The 24322-nt window shown below is 42.4% G+C and overlaps 1 protein-coding gene across 6 annotated transcripts in view; it reads right to left on the bottom strand.

Annotated features, from left to right (window-relative positions):
* PHACTR1 (phosphatase and actin regulator 1) overlaps positions 1-24322 on the bottom strand; it is a 242258-nt gene that overhangs the window by 87103 nt on the left and 130833 nt on the right. For 4 of the 6 annotated variants that reach the window (XM_083449478.1, XM_083449475.1, XM_083449479.1 and 1 more), the window contains one exon: positions 2-166. In XM_083449478.1, the coding sequence (XP_083305604.1) occupies positions 2-166 (165 nt within the window). Of the gene's footprint in view, position 1; positions 167-21300; positions 21569-24322 lie in introns of those variants that run through there. The other 2 variants (XM_083449477.1, XM_083449474.1) reach the window with 1 other exon arrangement.

Genomic DNA, 24322 nt, shown 5'->3' on the forward strand with positions numbered 1-24322 from the left:
CCTGCTGAGGTGTGCTTGAACTTTTCACTCTTCTTCTTCCGCCACTTCCATGGCTTGAAAATTCTTCCTAGATTGGCGAATTTGCTCCGTCTCCTAATCGGAGGGGTGTGTGTCCCTGGAACAAGCGAGTCCGAGCGCATGGCTGCCAGTCTCTCCACTTCTTCAGCTGCGTTTTGAAACAGTGAAAGGAGCCTATGTCAGTAAAGCAGATGGACAACCTTCCCCCCTTTGCCAGAGAGAAAAGTTCTGTTTTAAGACAAGATCACATTGTGCTGACAAAGGCAGGTATTAATAGTAACACTTGCCCTTTGTATAACACCTTTCAACAAGCATTTGCAGATAATCCAGGAAGGTGATCCCACACATCTGAAAGATACTTCCTCCTCCAGATCAGCATGGCAAGTATTTTTTTGAGACAATATTTTTACCAGTAGTCTTTAAATAAAACAGGGAGGAGTGAAAGGAAAAGGATGGTACAAGATTAAAGGGCCACAAAGGCTCTGAAATAGTAACAGAGTTATCCCAACTCTTGTCCTCTTCTTCTACAGAATTCAATGGGGCTTAGCCGAAAGTAAGTGGGTTTAGGATTGTGGCCTTAAATAGGAAAATAAAATGGAAGCACTAGAAAAGCAGGGCCAAAATTAATGGGTGGGTAGGGGGCATGGGCGCAGGCAGTGGGGGCAGCTGCCCACAAAATCAAGTAAGTAAATAAAAATACTTAACTTAAAGTACCAATCGTAGAAAGATTTTGACAGATTTTTCAGAGCACTTGGGCTCAAAAGAAAGTAATTTAAAACAACTGTTGTTGAGACATTTCAATCCAAATCTGCTAGAGAGAGCCAGATAGATGACGACAGGTGGGTACCCACCCCCACAACAAAAATTCTGGCTACCTGCCCCCCTAACATAAATCCTGGCTATGCCCATAGTAGGGGGGAATCATACCTTTAAGACCCCTGCAAATATTTCAAGTACCAAATGCTTTCAGCACACCATCCCCCTGCCCTAAATCATGGGAACTGAGTAAACTGCAGTTCCCATGATTCTTGGGATGGGTGCGCTTTAAATGTGTGGTGTGTATGCAACCTTATTAGGGGGGAGGGGAAGAAAACCTCTCCCCAGAGGCTCTGTGCTTTGCCTTCTTCCCTGCTAAGCTACTTAAAAGAACAAGCAGAGCAGCCCTTTTTCTCAGCAGACACATCTAAGTAGGCACTAGCAGGCAGTGACAGTCTCAAGAGCATAACTTTCAGGCAAGCTTCTGTTGTTGGCACCTCTCACAAATCTAACCCAATGAAGCCACCATGCCAGAATGAGAGCTTACAGTCCTAGGATTAGTTACAACCTATGCATGATTACTCCAGAAGCAAGTCCAACCTAGTTCCATGGGACTTACTCCCAAGAAAGTATGCTCAGGTTTGCAGCTTTAGGGTGCAATCCTAGTTACACTTATGTGATTCAGAGTAAATGTGCATAGGACTGAACTATTTGTTTTTACTTTAAAACACACACATCTTAATTTCCAGACACCAAGTTGGCAGCAGCATTGTCTCCAGGTTGCTCTCTGTTTGAAAGAGCATTCAAAAGTTTCGGGGCTATCGCAGAGAATACCCTCTTAGTACTTGCAACCTTGCAGGATTTAAAATCAAAGTATTCAGACTTGTTTCAAGACTGGTCTTTATTGCTATCTGAATGTTCATGTTCTCCTGACCATGAAAAGCAGTTGGTATTGTGGGACTAACAATCCTGCCTAATTCATAGAATTATCAAGCATTATTATTATTGCTATGGAGGCTATGTGCTAGCAGAAGTAAAACCAACTATATAATTGCATCACTCTCATTTTGGAGGGTGGAAGGGGAAGGAGTGAAGAGAAAGAAGTAGAATGAAAAATAAACCCAATCAGCTAAAGCATAGCTTTACTTCTTGGTTGTTTTACAACCAACTACTTGGTTGTTTTACCTCTAGCTTGTTGCATGGCTCTGAATCCCTTCCATTTCCTCCTCCATAATGGGAGTACCAGAAATAAATAGTTTGAGTTTAATTGAACCAATAATGAAGCATAAAACCTCAGCCACCCTAAATTGCAGGGAAACATGGCTCATGTACTTAAAATAGCTTTGCAAATACTTCAGGCTAACTTGCAAGGGTTCTAAAATCCTCCATAGCCATATGTCCTTTCTCCTGGCCTCCTCCTACCTTAACAGTGTGATCCTAAGCATGTCTACTCAGAAGTAAGCCCAATTTAATTCAACGGAGCTTACTCCCATGCAAGTGGGGTTGGGAGGGCAGCCTAAAGCTTCTCCAGCTTGCCCTGCAATCTGATTTCTATTTATTTCTCTTCTTATTTGGAACAAAGTGCGGCACATCTGCTTTTCATTACAATGTTTGGTTGCTATAACTAAGTGGTAAGTGCAGAGAAAACTGTAGTTTGCAATTGTGTTTAACTGCAATAGACTAGAGATATGCTAAACCAGAAGGAACAAATTGAACAATTCAATCATTTGGGAATTGGGAAACATTTGGTGCAAATGTCTCTGTGGATTAAAGGTTAAGCGATAAGAGAGCCACTTGCTCTGATGTAGGGTTTTTGTGGAAACACAGCAGCATGCACCAGACCTGACTTGTCTAGAAAAAGCTGCTGAGAAAGGCAGAGTGCATTGTGGGATATGATGTCATAAGTAAGCGTTTGGGCCTTCTGAACCCAGCCTCTCAAAATGGCTTGGTTGCGTTGAGGAAAGCAGTTGTGGAGGGAAAGGAAAGTAACCCCAGACGACTCACAGCACAAGCTTCTGTTCACTTGTCCTGTTTTTTAGAAGTGAAACATATTCAACCACTTTGCCCTCTCTACAGACAAATGTAATTAAAGAAAGCCCAATTTTATTTAAAGAATGAGCACTATGGGGCTATTATACATTAAACAAACCATGTCCCTGAGTTGTTTTCCCACCGCTGCATTGAATAAAATAAACCATTGGGAAAATGTGGGATAATGTCTGGGCTGAGCTGCATTAGTGGGACAGAAACTGTGCAGAGAATAATAATAATAAAAATCTTTCTCCACCAGCTGGGAATAGTGCTGTGAGAATTGCTACTCAGCCTGACTTCTATAATAAAACCCATCACTGACAAACTTTAAAAGCAGCTAGTGCATCATGTCCACACAACCACCTGCTACCAGTTGCTTGTGCTCAATTCCTCAATGGGCTGCAATTATAGCTTCAAAAACACACTTCAGATCACAGTTGCTATGTGCATTTCTCACCCCGCCCAACACAGTTTTTAAGAAGGTTACGTTAATTATATGGTGCCTGCTGAGGCAATAGGGAGTTTTGCTACAGTGGATGGGTTTCTATAAAAACCCCTCTGAACTATCCACACCAGAAAAGGGCAACATCGTCAGTGTTTTGAATGCAAGGATAAATGCTGCTTCTCTCCTTAAGCTGAGAGAGATATCCGAGAACACATCAACAGAAATCCAGTAAAGGCTTCCTAGAGGCAAAGTGTCACAGAAAGTTCACCTTATTAAGGCTGCAGTACAAAACACAGTTACTACACAGGTGCAATAGGCTTCATAAATCTCGCTCACATCTATTATTGAGAGAAACCTGGGAGAGAGTTCCACTCTACGGATCAGAAGCATGACACTATATGTACTTTCTAGGCAGGGGAAATCCTATAAATGTTGGCCACTGTTTTTTGGTGGACGGGTTACGTACATTCCCTCAATGTTTTTTTCCTGTGTTTGTAGTGCTGCTGTGTCAAAAGCTGGACTCTGCTTGTGGCGTCCATTTCACACAATGAATTCAACATGGATGTCATGGACTGGTTGGATGCAGGTGGTAGGAACCAGCTGGGGGAACCCCCAAGGGAAGAAGGCGCAGAGCCAGGGGATTGGTGGGGGAATGAAGATGAATGGTCAGAGGGAGAAGAGGGAGCAGACTGGGAGGAGGAGGGGACAGAAGCTGAAGAGGTAGCAGGGTTTAGTGAGCAGGGAGAGTCTGTGGCAGATTGAAGCCCAGAATCAGAGGAGGAAGCTGAAGTAGGAGAGGAGGGAGGCTGGGAGGTTAAGAGGCATGAGGGTCTCCCCCACCCTCCTGCTGTGACAAGCTCCCCTCCCTCCTGGTGTCCCAGAACCAGAAGAGGCATGAAGCAGGAGGAGCAGGTACAGTCTTTTTGCTTGGGAAAGAAGTCTGAAGATGGAATCCTGTGGGGAGGAGGGGACCTTCAGCTCCATATTGACTTCATAGGGGCAAGAGGAGATCCTATTTTTTCTAATAAAGAAACTCTTACTTCCTTCATGGGATTTACTGCTGGCTTGCTTTCTCCTGATGTTAGGCATTCAAAACATTCATGCCCCCCAGCACTTTTCATCTAGCTACCACACACACACTATTAATGGGACCTTCAAGCTCAAGATGTGGTCAAGTTAATGAATTAATGGTTAAATTGGAATGTGCACCTAGGTAGTCACCAGGTTCAAAGGCCAAAAATGTATCTGTTGGTTCAAAAGCACATTCAGAGATAGCACTGTTCTCATCAACTCCTGCATAAGCATTTATTTAGGTTTCTTACATGGAATTTGTTCTTGTCCTGAAGTGGTTATAGGAAAATGGAGTATATGAGTATATATATGGAGTATACACACATACACAAACACACCTCACACTGTATTAAGAGAAAGAACAGTGCTTCATCTTCTTAAATTTACAACAATCCCAGGTACAAATTTTGCTAATACATACACTTTTTCTGAGTTTAAAATTTACTCAGTACATTTCATAAGGTAGTATTTTCCAATTAATGGCTAGCTGGTAATAAATGAGTGCATATTTTAATATGGAGCACAATCTCAATAAAATATATAGCACTATGCATAAAACTGTTTTTAAAAAGCTGCTTCAGCATATCAGCTCTTTGCCATTATCTTTTTTGCTTCTTCATCTGACCCTACTCTAGCATCAATTACAGTTCTTCACCGTTATGAAATAGTTGTGGGCTGTGGTATCAACTGCTAACAACAGGTTCTGTTTCATGCTCTTTCTGTTCAAAAAGATGTGAAAGTGTTTCTTGGGGCTGCAAATTTACCTAGATTTGCCAGTTTATACCCACTGGAAGAGTAAAAGGAATTACCGTGTTGGAACTCAAGACCACTGTGGGCCTACAGGAGATAACCTGAGATGTATATCAGATAGAAAGAGTCTATCTATGTGCCACTAGCAAGCTCTGGCTAGAGGAGGAAACTTCAGAGGGAGCAGCCACATCAGGAAGGAAGACCCTTTCCACGATATGCCAAGAACCTATAAAGGTTTTTGGGTAGGCAATAGCGGCTAGGGGAAGAAGATGGATCATGAAGTGTGTCTTTGGAGTAAGTACAGATTTTGCACATGATTCCTCAGTTTAGGAATCTGGGCTCTTTCCGATATAGGCTCTTGTTTAAGGCTTAGCCTAACCATGACAGCTGCGGAAACAACATTTGAGCTCTGCTGCTACAGAATTTCTTGCCAGAGCCATTGGAGCTGTCCAGGGTGCCACTGAAGTCTCTCCTCCATACTGCTGTGGCTGTTGCTCCAAGCAGAACAGTACGTTCAGTTGCATTCAAATTGGTCTACATTGCTGAAATAATTAATGATAGGACACAATCCATAAACAGTCATTTCAATGGGACAGGTAAGGATACGTTTAACTCTCCCACTGAAATCAATGTGATTTAAATGTCTAACTTTGATTGGATTGTGCCTAATAGCCCTCAGAGAAAGGTCAACCACAGCTTTTAGCACTCTCAGAATTGGATTGAAATGGTGAGACTAATGAAACTCTTCTCTGTAATAATGCAGAGACTCAATAGGCTATTCTCACCTCACTAAAACCGATGAAGGGCACAAGGTTGTTTGTAGACCACTTTCAACAAATAACACTGGATGCGGTAGATGAAAGTAACTGTGATAATAAGTATATGCTCTTCTCAGAACTCCCCCACCCCAATTTTACTAGCTCAATCTCTCTGACTTTTTGTGAAAAACTAAGATCCATGTAGAGTAAATTGACCTACTTTCTAAAATTTCGTGCGACAAACTGACACCGTCAGTGACATTTGCAGAGATGGAGGGGATGCTTGAGTGGGCTTCAGATTCAATATCAATCTTTTACAACAACGGATATGCAAACTTCATTAGCGAAATAAGATCTGTGTCAATCGGTGGCACAGTAGCACACAATCGCCTTCCAGATCAGCAATTGTTTACTAAAAAGAAGCAAGCAATTGGAGCTGGATGGAATTTATACTGCAAGTGTATGTCCACAAATTATTTTTTAAAAACCTTCTTGCTGAATCTTAGACCCAAGCTACTTATTCGTTGGGTTTAGGTTATGAAGACATCAGGCAACCCAATTCTTTAGGTCACAGTCTTAAGTATAAACATATACATGCAAGTCTACATGACGCAGGATCACAGACTTTCTGGATAACTGCAGTTTTAGAAGATGGAAATAAGCAACATACACCAACATTTTCTCCCCCTCCCCACAACCTTATTCCTTTTCTGTCCTTTCTGTAATTATAACAAGAACACTATTTAATATGGAGCTCTCTATTGCTTCTTTTGTGCAACATCAACATATTTTAAGCAGGTCATAATATTCAGTTCTTTTGGAAGTTTGGCATAAGGTATCCTTGCACTGTTTAATCTTTCACCCACTTAAGAATAAATCACATAACATTAGACATCTTTGTTCATAACTGAACATTAGCCAGTGTGCTAGACATTTAGTTTTGTATCAGAATGCACTGCATTAACTGTTCTTAACACAGCTTCTTCCAGAATCATTATATCTTCAGGTGATATACGCTGAGATTCCTCCTTATAACATGGATGAGTGATACCATCATGGCCCATAAATGACTTGAAGGATGTTCCTAGCTATGGATTATGGACACAACATACCACAATGGCATTTCTACAACCTACTTATCTTGTTAATGTGCAGTTGGAGGCTCCATCACTATGCAAATTATTGACTATAGTATCATCAAGATCTGCTTAGCGATAGTTTAATCTGAGAATGTCTGACCCTTTAGTTAAGAAAAGGATTAATAGCACACCAGGCAGCAAAACATCTCTCTGTAGCAGCCTATATAGCTCTTAACACTTGCTTGTTACCTGGAGTCATGGACCGGGACAGAGGCAAATCACATATGGAGCTACCCTATACGGACTCAGACCATTGTGTCCATCTAGCTCAGTACTGTCCTGACAGGCAGTCACTCTCCAAGGACTTGAGCAGAAGCCTTTTCTCTAGCACTGCTATCTGAGATCCTTTTAACTGGAGAGCCTGGGGATTGGGCCTGGCAGGTTCTGCATGCAAAGCATGATCTCCTCACTGAGCGATGCACCATGCTTGGCTCTTGATATGCTGCAGTCTGCTTGAATTACTAGACATGCCAAGGAATCAAAATGCAAATACCTGTCAAAGCTGCAGTAGTCTGCAATCTGAATGATGTCTCAAGTGTGTACTGGGAGGGTGGAGTGTCAGCTTGCACATCATCACACTTCTATTTATTTATTTATTATTAAATTTGAATACTGCCCTATACCCGTAGATCTCAGAGCAGTTCACAACTTCTCTGGAGAAGTTAGCGGGAGACCCTCCAACTGAACCAGGAAGCCTCAACATGAGGTCAGAATGGGTCAGGTGTTTTTTCCCCTGCACCTCCCCTTGCCCATACATGCTTCTAGGTGAGGCTTGCTCATTGGCCTGAGCAATGCTACAGTCTAACTCTAGACCATCTTCATCCACACAGACAACAGGCAGTATCTGCCTAAGTCATGCTCAGAGTAGAATACGTTGCTCACAACTGATGGAACTCCAATGATGCCAATGGACCTACTCTGAGTATGTACCCTCCAATACCTTCAAATATACTTTGACCCCCGTGGTGACCCTCTGAAGCGGCATATTTAAATTACATCTTTAAAGATGCTTCAAACCTGTTACAACCAAAGAGCCCTGGAAACAAAGAATTCTCAGTACTTTGAAAAGATACATGCAATGATCATGGCAGACACAATCTGTAATAAAATTATTGGAATGTACATCTTCTCTTCCCGAGAATCTTTTAATATCCTGTTCTTGTACCACAAAACTTGAAAGCTAGATTTTCTTCTTCTTGGCTACATGAAAAGAGAGAGCTGAACCCAGCTGAACAGACATGCCAAACATCTGGAAAATATTGTTCCATTCAGTAATCCTGAGCTATGCACTTCTGTTACTTCTCAGGCACAGTAGCCTTTCTGCTTTGTCCATAAAAAAATGAACAGCATCTTGCGTGGCTCATGTCCCACTGCTACTGACATAAAGAAATCGTCCGAAGATCATTGTTGTACTTTGAATCCGTATGAAATAAGCATGATAGGATGCCCTCTTTTTGACCTACCTTTTAAAACAACCCCACCATGGTCAAGATTTTTCTCTGGAAAACAGGCTATCATTTGGGTGACAAGTACAACAGGGGCTTATAGAAGAAACAACTACTTAAAAATGGGTCTGATCTTCAAATGTTAGGTTCAGGCACCTTTTGCATTCTGACAAGGAGAGAACTCTAAGAAAACTGGCTGAAATGAAGGCAGACACACTCCTAACACCATACCACAACGCAGTGCCAACTTGCACTAGAAACAATGTCTACTTTCCAAGTCAACAATTATTATAACTACCCAGCTTGTTAAGAAGTACTGAATTTTCGTTCATGTTGAAATTATAAAAGTACAGATAGATTTTAACTCCAGAGTTGTTTATTTTATCAATATTTACAGGATCTAATCAGGTAAGTCCTAAGGATTTGATAACACATGTTTGATACGAGGAGAAGCACAGCTACAGGATTTTAGTGCAGAAGTGGTGATAAGGTGATGGCTAGAGTCTTCATCTACTGTGAACAACTGATTAGAATTCATAATTTAAGTTTCGGATAAGATATATATGTGAGAGATACTATATCCTTTGGATCACCTCCATAATGGTTTTGTGGTAATAGGTTTATATTTTGTATTTCATTTGTAGACTTTGAGATTTTTGTTTCTGCAGTTGCTACCCTCCCAACATGGGAAAAGAAACCCAGCCACTCGAAGTACATTGTTGTGGGTGCTATTGCTGTGGGTGTATTTTAATATCTCATAAAGGATTTGCCAAGATAATATGAAGATCCACCAAGCGTATGTGGATCTCAGACTGTAAACCTAAGATAAAATAAAATAAAGGTACACGTAACATTTTAAAAAATAGATTTACTTTTTGGTGATACTCTTCTAGACAAAACAAAAGCAATTTCAGGTTTGGTTTCCCCCACTGCTGAAACCTCTCAACAGATTGGATGTGGCCAATCAGCCATGAAAGATTCTAGTAGGCCAATGTTTTCAGTTTGTATTAGGTTTTACTGAAGACAACCAATCTGTTTCCACTGACTAACTCTGAGTTTTCCAAGTGTATTACATTGGCGATGAATTAGGGACCCAAGCGTAAGAGGACTGATGGATTTCTAGAATGCAGGTTGCAACTATGAACTAGCCTTAGACAAAGAAACCACTACATACAGGCCCGCGTAGAAATGGGGTAGCATTGCCAGATTGTTTTATTTTATTTATTGATTATCAGTTTGGAATCCTTCCCCTGGAGCTTCAACATTCTTAACATTTGGAATACACCAGACTGAGAAAGGCTGGTCTACAGGCCAACATGTAAGTAAATGCAAATAAAGGCACAAACCTATGGCACTGCAAGTTCCCATGCTTAATAAAGCCTGAGGATGGAAAAAATACAGAGTTGTTGCACTGGTCGACTACGACATAAAAGCGGGGCTGGGGGGGGGCAGAGTGCATGTTTTGCACCTTGCCCTAACACATTCTCGCTCCCCTCCCTCCTCACAAACCACAGCTTTACAATCTAGTTTCTTTCACAGCTTCATATGAAAGCAAACTGTCTACATCAGGATACACGTATTAAATAAATGGATCAGTCTTCATTTGTATTGCAAAAAAGGACCTATGGGCTAATGGCTGCAACAGGGCAGCTTGAAGGAGACAAAGGGCACTGCCCTTTCCCTGAAGTGATCTGGCCGGATCCGAATGAAGGTGAAAAGGCAGGCAAGAAGTAGAGTGGCAACTGAGGACGCCTCTGGCAGAAGAAGCACCCAATTTCCCAAGAGGACTCCTTTGACAACAATGTAAACCCTACATCTCTCACGCCCAAATGACTTCCAACGCTGTCAGAAGACCCACAGATACTCCAATGTATGATTTGCCAAATGGATGTGCAATTGTATTCTTCCCTATCAGCCACAGCCTGGGGCGGGGAGTAGACTGTGTGCAGCCGTTTGATTTAGGGATCTTCAAATTTCTGCCAGGGGCAGTTAACTGGGCTATGAATTATTCAAGGCTGGACTATACTATACAAATATCGTTAATTGTTTCCTTGCCCAAGGCAGATAAATTCAATCTTGGTAAAGGAGTTTATGAATACCCTAAAAAAAAGTAAAAATCCCATGGTTGGAGGCAATTGTGCTTATTTCCTTATTTGCACAACTTGCCAGCTGAATCCATTTTAAGATCCCGGCAGCGCACATATAATCAGCTCAGTCCCCATTGCTCCGTTCTGTTCGTAATCCGCAAGTATGATGTAACTCTTAATTGATTATCACTGCATCACAATGCACAAGACCTTTTCATTTCCCTCCCCGATCACTCAACCTTTTTTTTTTTACACAAGGGCAAATGTAACTAGTCCTCTCAGTCTTTCAGCCCTAGGATTAAAACAAACTAAAAATTATCCTCCACAACATGCAATACCAAACACTCTAACAACTACATTATGCTGTATCTCAGTGAAAATGTTTTTGGGTTGTTTGGTAGTAGTGGTTGCTCGTTTTAAAATCTGTGTTATATTTGTGTTGTTGTTTTTTGCAAAGGTTTTGCCTTTTTGTGGGGGGAGCATTGAAAGCATAGCCAGTTTTTCTGATGTGAAATGGATAATTTGGGGTACTCATGACAGCTTCTTAGATTTCCCAGATGTGCTACTGGGCGCCAAAAGTTTGGGTACCCATCTACACTGGAACATCTGGATTAAATAGATGTATCTTAGATTTACTCCAATTAACCAGATGGGTCTAAGGTCAGAGAAAACATCAAAATTACAAATACTCATGGGCTTCCACAACCGTACATTCAGCCAATACCCCAGAGGCTTCCCATCCTCTCCTAGGGGAAGGGCACCTTTGCAAAGTCCCAAGCACAGACTGTCTTTGAGCAAGTAATTCAGCCCATCAGTACTACTCACATGGTCTCAAGGAGGCCTTTTGGATCTTTGACAATAAATGGAAATCTTAGTGGGACTTGGCAGTGCAAATGCCTTACAAGATCAGCTGAAAAATCCTCACTTATCATACTTCTGGCAACTTATTCAAGTGTACAGGTATATTTGCCAAACAAAGGAGAGCAATAACATACCCAAAATTTGTTTAAACAACATGCTGACAATGGAGATGATTTATTGCTCCATTTTATTGTCCAATTCCCAGCCCTTGGGCTGATTAAACAATCTACGGTTTTTTAAATGTTTTGTGGGGTATTATTATTATTTATTGTTTTTCTTATGTATTTTGTGCTTTTATACTGTAAGCCACCCTGTGGCCTTCGGATAAAGGGTGGTATACAATGTTCATCAATCAATCAATCAGTCTGTCTATCTATCTATCTATCTATCTATCTATCTATCTATCATCATCTATCTATCTAGCCAACCAATGTGAAATGCATGTCTAATTCTTACCAAGGTGGTAAATTACAAAATGTGGGTTTCTACCCAGGGAAACACAATTGGGGCCAGCATCGACACCTTCCCAGAACCAGGCAACATTTTTGTTCTCCCATGCATTTGGGCATCAATATGCATTAGTTCTCGTCACTATCTTATTCTGCTGTTCTGCCCCCATTTTTGTGGTGATTTTGTGGTGAAGTCTTTTCCGACTGTCCCTGTGGGAAGTGGCTCATAAATTAAATAAATAAATGTACATTAGCACATCATTTTAATGTGGGGGAGGATAGATGAGTTCCTGAATTCACACCTCCTCCTGTCCGAGGCACAACAATCCTGACAGGTTATCACCTCAGTTAGAACTAGGCCCTCGGATGTGTGCAAAAGAAAAAGAAACCACTCCACACTAAACCTCATGGGAATGAGAGCTGCACATCCTTTTAATTTTGTTTTCATTCTTTTCTCCTAAATACTATCTATTATGAAGCTGGAGGCCAGCTTTTCCATTTTACACGGTACTATTGTCAATTTTGCTTCCATTGTTAAGGATGCACTTAAGATTGGAACAGGGCTGTTTTGAATAAGTGTGATCTTAGATGGCTTCAGACGGTTAGCAGCTGCCTCTTGTTATCTTCACTTTAGAGCTGGTCAGGCAAGAAATGTTTTTTTAAAAAACCCCTGAGCCGTATGCAAATTCGTAATGGGGAGGGGAGGGAAATGATGCATGGAGAGAAACTGCTGGGTTTACAGGCTGCCTTGAAGACAGCAATTTGATTCAATAATTACTTTTGCAGCAAAATAATCACCTTGTTTTATTTAATAGCATGTGTTTTATTTAACTGAAAAGCTTTTTTTTTTCTTGCCCCAGGAGCCTAAAGTCCTAAAGTCCAGGTTGGAATTGCAATAATCTGTTATCCTTTAGGGAAGAAAGGTTCCCAGATCAAACTTTTGCCTGCCTTTGCGACAGCAGTGACAATATTCAAGCTGCACCTGGAAACTAAAAACAGTATGTTACCAGTGTGGTATAGCAGTTAGTGTGTTGGACTACAGTGGTGCCCCGCAAGACGAATGCCTCGCAAGACTGAAAACCCGCTAGACGAAAGGGTTTTCCGTTTTGGAGGTGCTTCGCAAAACGAATTTGCTATGGGCTTGCTTCGCAAGACGAAAATGTCTTGCGATTCCTGGGGTTTCCCCCCCTCCCCCCCTTTTCCCCAAGCCCCTAAGCCGCTTAACAGCTGTTAGCTAAGCCGCTTGACAGCTGATGGCTAAGCCGCCTAACAGCTGATCTAAGCCGCTTATCAGCTGATCTAAGCCGCTAATAGCCTTTTAGCAGCTAATCCGCTAATCCCTTAAGCCTTTAATAGCCGCTAATAGCCGCTAAACCGCTAATAGCGCTAATCCGCTAATGGGCTTGCTTCGCAAGACGGAAAAAAACCGCAAGACAAAGAGACTGGCGGAACGGATTCTTTTTGTCTTGCGAGGCACCACTGTACTAGGATCTAGGAGACCAGGGTTCAAATCCTCATTCAGCCATGAAGCTCAGCAGGTGACCCCAGGCCAGTTACTGTCTCTCAGCCTGGCCTACCTCACACGGTTGTTGTGAGGATTAAAAGGGTACCATATGCAGCACATTGAACTCCGTGGAGAAAAGGTGGGATATAAGCAGAATAGTAAATATTTCGAATTTTCCTAGGTTGCTTAGGATCGCAAAGTGTGTGATAGGTCTAGGCCAGGGGTCCCCAAACTAAGGCCCGTGGGCCAGATAAGGCCCGAGGGACTCATTTATCCGGCCTGCGGTGACCCCCACCGCCCGCTCTTACCGGCACAGCACGGCTGCCCACTTCCAGGTCAGAGGAGAACCAGAAATAGCTTGTGCGCATGTGCAAGCGTTATTTCCGGTGCACATCTAGGTCGGAGGAGGCACGTGCACAAGCTATTTCCGGTGCTCCTCCAACTTGGAAGTGCGCCGGAAATAGTGTGTGCGCACGCGTATGGGCTCCCCCGCCCTCCGGCCTGCTGCGTGATCGGCGCTGGCCCCCTGGTCTAGGCTCTTGGATGTTTCACAAGTTATGGATTCCCTCCATGGAAAAACACTTAGGGTTTAGGGAGGAGAGTTCAAAGCTGACATGATGATTCCTTACAAATAAGCATCCCACAACTGTGCAATCACCTGAACCGAGTGTAGGATCTGACAGCAAATGTTAGCTTGATTTCTGCGTAAAATCATGTAGCATTATCCTTGAAGACAATATTTTAACATTCAAGAGAACTAAAGGACAGAGGAGTAAATACACTATTACAATAGTGCCCTCCATATACATAACTCCTAGTTATCCTCTTCTTTTGCAACCATTTTCAATATAGCTCTCTAGAAAGGGTACCTATGTAAATGGTACTTTACTGATTACGATTTTCATAAGTATCTGAAATAAAATTGTTCTTATTCTTAGTTTGTTCTTGTTATGTACTGAAGTTCTCGCCCTGGCCACCAGGAGTATTGTGTATGTAGTTTTCACTCAGGTCCACGTCAGTTATTTTAGGCGGGAAACCCTGGGTTGTTGTTGCTACATTGTCGACAGCCGGCTGCCTATAAAAGCAGGCCGGCTGAGCTGTTTGCTGTTCAGTTCTGTCCAGCTTACAAATAAAGAGCTGCTTTGGAGAAATCACTGTGTCGTCTGCTATGTTTGCCCACAACTTAACAGTTCTGATCTCTCATATTTCTTACACACCTTTCACCAGAATTTCACAGGAAAGGTTGCAGTATATAAAAAGCACAATGCTATTAAAACAATGATAAACATTGAAGACCCCACTCATCACCCCCAAACAATAATCCAATACAACAAATTACAGGGAAGACACCAAAATCAATTCTTCAATTTCCACAAGTCAGGGGCGAAGAGGTGCATCGAACGGCAATGCTTTAGAGCGCTAGGCTCAACATTTTAGGGATATGTCACAGAGGACAAACTTGCTTATTGCCACAAAGAGAATCTATTGAAGAGCTAAAAGCTGGATGCCTAGACATTGAGCTCATTGAAGCCAGCCATTAAAAGTAATGTTATGGCCATCAATGAGGATACTAGCTTTTTCTCCGGGCTGGCTTGGTTAATAGCGAAATGTTATTGGGGATTGATAGCTAGAACATGCTTGCTTAAATAAGCACGGAAGCCTGCATCATCCTTGGTCGAACGTTGTGTGGCCAAACATTTATATTTTCGCAATAAGCCCTTGTTTAACCCCCACCCTATTTGTGGTATACAAGAGGAACACCATCACTCTTTATGTCTTTCTAGTATCCTAAATCAGGGATAAGAAATCTGTCGCTCTTCAGATGTAGATGGAGTTCCAACTCCCATCATCTCTCGCCCCCGTCCGTGTTTGCTGGGGCTGATGGGAGTTGGAGTCCAACAACATCTGCAGGACCAAACATGCTGTATCCCTGATATACAGGAACGGGGCTGAATTGCAATCTAGAGACTTTGTGATTCTCCATTTGTGGCGAACATTTGCTTGTTACAGATTAGGGGTAACAGAGTTTATTGGTGCAAGGGCACACATAACTGCTAGAGTCTGTGAATGGTAGAATTTAATGAACAATGGTATTTAGATTACCGTATTTTTCGCTCTATAAGACGCACCAGACCATAAGGCGCACCTAGTTTTTGGAGGAGGAAAACAAGAAAAAAAATATTCTGAATCTCAGAAGCCAGAACATCAAGAGGGATCACTGTGCAGCAAAAGCAGTGATCCCTCTTGCTGTTCTGGCTTCTGGGATAGCTGCACAGCCTGCATTCGCTCCATAAGACGCACACACATTTCCCCTTACTTTTTAGGAGGGAAAAAGTGAGTCTTATAGAGCAAAAAATACGGTATATTTCCCCTTCATATCCCAAATATTAACTGTCAGACAAGAAATTCCTGGGTTAGCATATGCATGCCAGTCTGGCAAGGCTGGCTAAGTGCAGAGCCATTAAGAAGCAAAGAGGAGCCAGGTACTGAGCCACTGAGGGCCACTGGCAATGCAAAACAAACACAAAAACAAAAACCCTGTATCCCCCCACCCCGCTTCGAGGAACGGACAAAGACAGGAGATTTGGGAGGTTACCAAGGTGATGGGGGGCATGATGTCAGAGCAAAGTGTATCCCTTTTTAAAAACAGGTTTGGAAAAGGGGAAGGACGGCTTAGCAGATGTTCTTGGGAAAGAGAAAGGAGAGACTAAGCAGAGGCTATATGGGGTAGAACCATCTTGGCAGGCTAGGACAGAAAGGCACAGGAATAGTGTGGAGGATGCCTTGAACTGCAACGCCATGCTGCTGCCGGGAGCAAGCCCCTCCTGAACTCACTTCCTTCACCTAGACTCAGGTGTATATGAACCAAATATCTTAAAAACACTTCAGTTTCCGATGTGCCTGAATTCCCAACAGAAACACAGAACCCCCTGGAATCTTGCTACCACCTGGCAGAGATTAGGTATGGTATTCCTTAAGGAATTCCCTGTGAGAATATCTGAAATTCAATTCCATCTATATAATACATTTTAAAGTGGTATATATTCTGTACATGCCACTGTTTGCGCAAGCCACATGAGCAGTTTACAACGAAGTAAAGTAAAATAAAAAGAATCTCTATAAACTAACACTGTCCTTAAAGTACACAACACAACAACTTACTAAATAGTGGTTTGTCAACTTCAGCAGCAACTAATCCATTCAGCCGATCTCCTTCAAACATCCACTGAAAAGGGTGCATATTAATCAGCCACCTAATATTCTACACACACCTCTCAGTAGGGGGAGAGTTCCACATGAAAGGAGCCACCACTGAAAAGGCCTTTCTCTGGTCTTCCACATCCTGCATAGAGATCACTAAGATAGCTTCCATCTGCTGGTATTAAACCATGGACAGATTGATATAGAAGAATATGTTCTTGCAGGTATTTTGGTCCCAGGCCATTTAGGACTTTAAACATCTGGGTAAGCTGCTGGAATTGGGCCCAGAAAACAGTTGGCAACCAGTGTAGAAGTAAATTAAGAGCAGTACGTTTGTGGCCTGCTGTCCCCTACCAGCATTCTTGCTGCAGCATTTTGCGTTAGTTGCAATTCCTGGACTGTCTTCAAGGACAGCCCCATGAGGAGAACACCACAACAGGTCAGCCAGGAGAAACCATAAGCATTTCCCCTTCAAAAGGCCCCAAAATCTATGGTAAACCAAAATAGAGGAGAATCTGCCCAAAATATGGAAAAGCAACCAACAAAATATCAGGGACCCCCCGAAAAAAAACAACCCAATGAAAAGAACAACCCCAAACAATGAAAAACGTTCATGGTGCCTTGGTGATACAGATTTTTTTTTTCTTAGTGCAGCAAACAAGTTTTTACTAAAAATGAAAGTTATGTCTCTGGCTTAGCATAAGCACAAGGGTGGGATGATGAGAGAAAGGAGATCAGACTCGAGTGGAGGGAGAGTTCTACTGTGACTGACAAATCAAGCTTGTAATCAGAGGGAATGAATTTATGAAAAAGCAAATAAATCCCTTTTAGTTTTTCCCACCTCAAAATCAACTTTTAAAGATGTTTAGCACAAAAAGCCCTAGACCTATTTGTCTGCAATTAGTGATGTCTGCCATGTTCAGAACAATTGCCCACAAAACACTAGGGAGATATTGTGATTCCTTTTTTTCACCCACCTTAAAATTGTAACAGCTGCCCTTGCTAGAAAGTCAATGCAGCTACACTTCTGAATTTTGTTAGGATTAACGTACTCAGAAAAGGTGACCTTGTCTGTGTATTTCATCCAATTCCACACCCAAATAAAAAAAGTTATGGACATTTCATTTTAAAAAATATCAAATTTTAAAGGTGCCCAGTGCAAAAACATCTGGACCTATTTGCCTGCAATTTGGCAGGCTTTATCCACTCTGAAGGGGGCTAGTTTGCTGGCAAATTTCATCCACTTCTGTCAAAATAATATGCAGACAACCCACGATTTGCATGGGGTTGCATTCCGGGCAGAGCACAATAAGCCTGTTATGCCCCCTTTTCTGGCCACTTCCGGGTTGCCATGATGCGCACCTGAACAGCCAACTGTAAATCTGTAATTGCCTGTAGTCATTTTGATTTCCCAGTAATGAATGGATGTAAATGAATCAGACTTGGAAAATACTCTGAATCAAATCAGGCAACCTTACAGAATGCCTTAGACTGAGGCGAACTGTTTTCCAAAGCACAAAATCAGGTTCCAAACCACATCTTATAGTCACAGTGCAGACACCTAGCGTAAAGCCCCTACTGTAATCTTGGAAAAGATCCTGGGCATCAAGCTCAAATGCGAAGACTCATTACTAAAACTGGCAATCGTCTTGGTAGGAGTGAAGGAAAACAGGAAGGGTTCATAGGTCAATACTGCAGTAGAGCACCTGCTTTATGAAAAGAAGCTCCCAGATTGATTCTATGGCTCCTTCCCTTAAAAAAATAAAAAATCTTCTATTGCAGGGGTTGCAGAGAACCGAGTCCTTGGAGAGCAACTAGTTGGGCCATTGATCCAATAGCATAAGAGGCATATCATGCGTTCATAAGAGGTGATGGGCATGGAATAGACTTCCACAAGACTGACTGATATAAAGAAGTCCTACCCTCACATTATGAGGGAAAATGTAGAAATGGCCTTGTAGATTTGTCTGTCTTCTCCAGCCCACTGCTCATTGTGGGTGAGGCATCAACTCTACCTGTACATCAAAGGGTCTAGGTGCAGAAAAAGAATGAAGGGTGTTTGCTGCTTAATGTTTCCTTCTCAAGGGGCAAGGGTTGGAGTCACACCCCGGCAAGGGTGGGAAAGCAATGCAAAGCCACAATGGTGTGACATGCACACTCAGCCTCGGGCAAGGATCTTTCTTCCACCCTCTTCTTCTTATGATGATGAACAGAAAGCCAAGCAAGAAGAAAGATGGAAGGTCAGAGGAAGAATAAGGCAGTGTCTGAAACACAACACACTGAGGACATAAGAAGTCCAAATGGATCAGGCCAAAGGTCCATCTTTGTCCAACATTGTGTTCTCACACTGGCCAACCTATGAGAGGCTGATAAGCAGGAGATGAGTGCTTGTTTCCTAGCCCAAAAAAGGAACAGACGGGAACCTTGCTGTCTCCTTCCTCCAAGGAAGATGCCCAGTTTTCAAAACACCTGCCTTCCCCCACCCAAAGAGCTTGTTTATATTCTATTTTGTGATGCATTCCAGGAAAACGTGTGCTACTCTGCAGTCACCAACAAATTACATTTCTACAACGCTGTGGTAAGGATTCGTATCCCTTCTGTTTACAAGGTATGGGCTAAATACCACAGATAATTCCATTGAAATGAATGGGACTTGCAGAAAAGCATAGGTACACAGCTTCAGCTTGGTTTCATGAGATGAGTTCCTCACTGGTGGGACCCCTCCACTGTCAGCAACAGGCACCAGCAATATATAACTGATGAGCCTGGTCCTAATGAAATCAGCATTACAAGTAGTCTCAAAAAATTATCCGCTGGATAGCTCCATTTATACCATGCCCTTCCACATTTCCATGGTTAGCACTTTTCTAGCCTCAAATATGGCACTACTGAATATTCTATTGCCAAGTAAAAGCTCTACTGACTGACATCAAAAAGGTCAGGTTATTGTCCCTCTGTAAAGCTTGTTGAAATGTGTTTGGAACCAGAGACTATATTTTAAAGGCATGCATGCTTACATACATTAAAGTAAGAACAGCTCCACTTGCCCTCTTACACTAGCTTCTAGAAATCTGAGTCTAGGGATGGTGATAATAAATGGGGCTGATGCAATACATTTTGAGGCAGATTTAATTAAAACAGTCAGCGTATATTTCAAATCAGTGGTTTAGCCTGCTTTAGGAGGGATAAATGAATCATGCTAAGGTTTTAAGGCACTTGCTGCTCCTGCCTGGCAAATCCTCAGGTTCCATTTCCAGTGGTCTCTGCTGTCATCAATAATAAGCAGAAGGGGAGGGGGCGGAAATCAGAGCAAAATATACTGAAAGGCCAAGTGCTCATCTTTGGTACAGTAGTGCAATTGAAATAAAATTTTAGATCACACTCTCTCTCTATTTTTTAAAAAACCTTTACTGTTGCCCCCCACAAAACTGAACCATGTAAGTTAATATAAAGAAAGTAATTATGCTAGCATATCTGCATTTGTGAAATACATTTAGGGGTGGGAGGGAAACAAACCACCACAACTCTTTCATTGCAACTGCCCTGCTTTGGGTGACAAGGAACTGTCAGGATCCAGAAAATATTTGATTCACCCAAACAGAATGAATAAATTTACTTTTTAACAATGCAAAATTCATCCCAAACGTTAAAAAAAAGGTGAACTAAACTGGTGACAACTGCAGATAACAAACAGCTCTGAGAGTTATGTGGGTCCCCCCCCCCCACTCACATTTCCAAATCAAAAACCTTTCACTGACCTTCAGGAAACAATCTCTGCTAGCTTACCCAACTCAGCTGCTTCTAACTCCAGCGCATTTGTATTTTTAATAAAACATGAAACATCATGACCAAAAAAAAAAAAAAGAAAAAGAAAAAGAAAGAAAAGAAAAAAATCCCATAGCAAATCCCCTGGCAAGAAGATATGGCTGGCAACATCCCCAAAGATGTTTTTGTTTGGGCTGGATTTTATGCCTTCTTGTAGCTTTCTGCCTCTTTAAGTTGCTGACTCTGGCAAAATCCTAAGACGCTCTCATTGCTCATTCAAAAACATTTCATTTGTTCTTTACAGAGATACACACAGAACAGATCTGCTTACCTGTATAAAACCCCTATTGGACTCTATCTGAATGCACCCCTCTTTGAATGTTACACCCAGTAGTGTCAAAGGAGAGTGGGGAGAGCAGTTGGCAACCGTCTGATACAAAAGGTAGCACACTAATTCCAGTAAGATTCCATCCAAGAACTCTGCACACATCCCAGTATATGTGTTTGCGTTTGGAGGTAGCGGCACAACGCGGGGGGGGGGATCACACGAGACTGATCCCACCAAAAGCCCCCTCCCAAATTCCAATAATTAAGTCAAGTAAACTCTGACTGCGGCATGTTGATAGAAGGAGGGGGTGGGGAGTTGCTGTAGCCCAGATGAAAAAGACTAGTTTAAGCAAGCCATTATGATGATGATGGAAAAGCAAGCAATTCACGGAGCCGTTTCTGTTGCAGCTATAAGGACAGAGGACTCTGCTCTGTGGGTGCTGCTGGGCTAAGGAAAATGAAGGTAAAAGAAACAAGGACCGTTTTGCTTGCCAAATAGCTGCCAAACCCATCTTATTCCCTGCCTCTACTTTCTCCCTCCTCCCAGAGTCCCTTAAGTAGCAAGCTTACTAGCAGCCAGTAATTGGGAGTCAGGCACCTATGCATATACACAATCACCACCGGGAAAAACATGCTCTCTCTCGCACTCTCTCTCTCTCTCATATAATACAGACTAAAGATCAGAGCACTCACCGTCACGGGCTTCCTCTCCGCGACTGCAGTTGCTGCATATGTGCTTGATCTCCTTGCCTATGTGACAGTGTATCACAAAAGACACGTTGTTGTTGTTCGTAATAGGCTCTTTCAGTGGCTTCATCCTCACCAGATAGAAAGCTCTTTTTTTAGGCTTCTCCTCACTCTGGTCTGGAGAGGAGCCATCCCTGCGGCCGGAAAGGGATGAAAAGGAAAGCATCCCAGGCTGCTTGGTGTGTGTGGAGTCCGCCATCCGCTCACTTTCGCCTTAGCCTCTCTCTGCCACACACACACACACTCTCTCACACACGCAACTCTCCCTCTCACACCCCCATCACACACAAGGATTAAAAGGGGGTGGGAGGGGGAGAGAGAGGACAGGATGGGGGAAGAGGCAGAGAGTGAGAGAGTGAGAGAGAGGAGGGAAGCGTAGCCGAGCCTTGAGTGACCTATGTGACCCCGCTGCCTTAACCAATCAGAATGATTGGAGCTGCAGGATGCTCTTCTCCAACCATACCTGTGTCACCTCATCTCACCTTGCAAAACAAATGCCACACAGACTCACTGGCAAGCCACAAGAGCCATCCTTCTCAATGGGGCACAAGCAGAAGGCAAACACTAGGCTGCACTCTTTGACCCACATAGCAGTCTCCTGTTTTCTTTGTCCCGCGATTTCTAGTATTTTGTATTGATCTATTATCTCATGGGTCTGAGAGGTGCCCCCCCCCAAACCTGCTATTTATTGCTGAATTTGAACAAACATCAATCTGTGGAAAACCCAAATAAAAAATTTGTCCCTCTTCTGAACTGGTCCTAAAATTGCTCCTGTACAGGAATTTGCATGTTTTTTCTGGGAGCTCCCAGCTCCTTTCCCTGCCTACCCCTGGAGGATAATTTTTTCAGTTTTCCAGGCATGCTTAATTTTTTTTTTTTTTAAGTTTCCCTGTTTAGTGCTCATACAAAAATTGCGATCAAATGAAATACTGTATGTGCAAAGCATGTGTGTTGGAAGGGTTCTGGCTCCTTTTGTATATGTCAAATGATTTTCTGATTTATCTGCTTTCTGGTTATTTGGCTTTCTGATTAGCTTGCTTTCTGATTTCCCCCGATTCTGGCTCTCTGCCACGGGTACGCAGAGTTGATGACCACATGAAAAGTGGACTACTGGTTATAGGAAGAATAAAAGGGAAAACACAGTGTTTCAGGGGTTTTCCCTCAAGTAAAATCCAAGGCAAAAATCACAAGTGGGAACACCCAGCCCTGGACCAAATTGAAAATGAGGCAAAAAGGTATGGACTTAAGGGAAAGTGTGCCTGGGCACTAAAGCCACATTTTTCACTTCCTTTGTGTTCTCCACTGTGGTCTCATTGCTTAAGCACCAGCTTTAGCAGAGGGAGCCACCCCACTTAAGCGGTGTGGGAGGACAACATTTCTCTGAGTGAGGTAGACAGCAAAGTGACAGACAAAAGATTGGACTTGGCTTAGGTCACTTTGTGATGACCATTGGTGGCGGGGAGATCCAGCCTAGACTATAAGTATCCAAGGGAGATGCTGCAGCTCTTGAGGTCAGCTACACTTTGCAAAAAGGGGTGATGGGAATAAAAAGAGGGCATTCATCCCGAGATTAGCAGTCGGCAAGGGATTCGGAGGGTCTGCTCTTCTTGGTGACCCCTGGGCGTCATTAGCCAGGGAGGGAGGATTCCCATTTTTGAAGAGCTTGCCCCGATGTCACCAGGCCCTGCCAGCCACTATCAATGGGCATCGTTGTGAAACACTGGACAGAAATAGCCATTTGTGTGTTTTAAAAGATAGGCCACAGAGGATGCAAGAAGAGACAAGAATGTGCAAAGGCCAAGGGAAAATTGGCATTGCTGAATACAAACAACAGAGGAACGTTCCATTATCTTATACTGGGATAAGAAAGTTGTTTTTTAAAAAAAATATGAGTCACAATATTGAGTAAATGGAGTTCATTTTTCAGCAGAAGTTACTGGAGCACTTAAAAAAAAATCAGGTTGCATTGTGACAGCAGAAAAAGCAGATTTATGCAACTATACAACTCCTCTCCTCCAGCTTTAATTAAAAACTGCAATCTGCATATGTATTAAGAATTCCAAAAACCAACTGACAGATGCACATCCAACCAAAGATGAGGGGGTTTTTTTTGGTGGGGGGCGGGGGACACCAATTCAGGAAGCAAACCCCCTGAACAATAACTTAATCAGGTGTTTAATTGTCCCCCACCCCAATTGACTCATCAGATTTGCTCATAGGAAATGGATGGCGACAGAAAACTGCATTGAAGCTGCTAAGTTTCACATTACTCAGTACAACATCTAGCATCTTGTATGCTTGCAATTCAATTGACAGGACTTAACTTTCTAGACAGCGAATGTGCTATTATATTTTTAAAATGTTATACCCTGTATTTCCCGAAGAAGAAACTGAAGATGGTTAATTAAAAACAACATGAAAGCTTGGAAAATACCATTACCACATGAAATAATTATTAACGCTGGAGGGGGATGGAGTATATTTGATTCAGGAAGTGTGAAGCATGGGGAATGAATGTGTGGGGAATGGTAGGGGCATGTATGAAAAATAAACAGAATGGTCCATTGGGGCAAACATCTGTTATGCATGTAAAGAGGGGGGAAAACATCATACAGGTTTGGGGGCATTTGGTGTACAGTAATGGCTGCTGAGGTCATATTAAGCCAACAAATGTCAGGGGTGGAGGGAAGAGAGAATAAACTTGCTTAACAATGCATATATATTATTGTGTTGTGGTGAATATAAGCCCATATGAGCATAAATAAGAACATGCAACTGCAAGAACACAATGTCTTACAAATGGGAGGGACATTTGTTTTCCTGTGTGCCAAAGGAGGCCACAAAAGAGGCAAGGCTTACGGGTGGCAGGGATCACACCATACAAGTTTTCATAGCGTCAGGTGTGGACATTGATAATATTATCATATTATTATGATGATAAATAATAAATAAATTTGCAAAAGAAAGT

This window comes from Podarcis tiliguerta (genome assembly GCF_965153285.1).
Source record: "Podarcis tiliguerta genome assembly, chromosome: 7".
NCBI classification, from domain to species: Eukaryota; Metazoa; Chordata; class Lepidosauria; order Squamata; family Lacertidae; genus Podarcis; species Podarcis tiliguerta.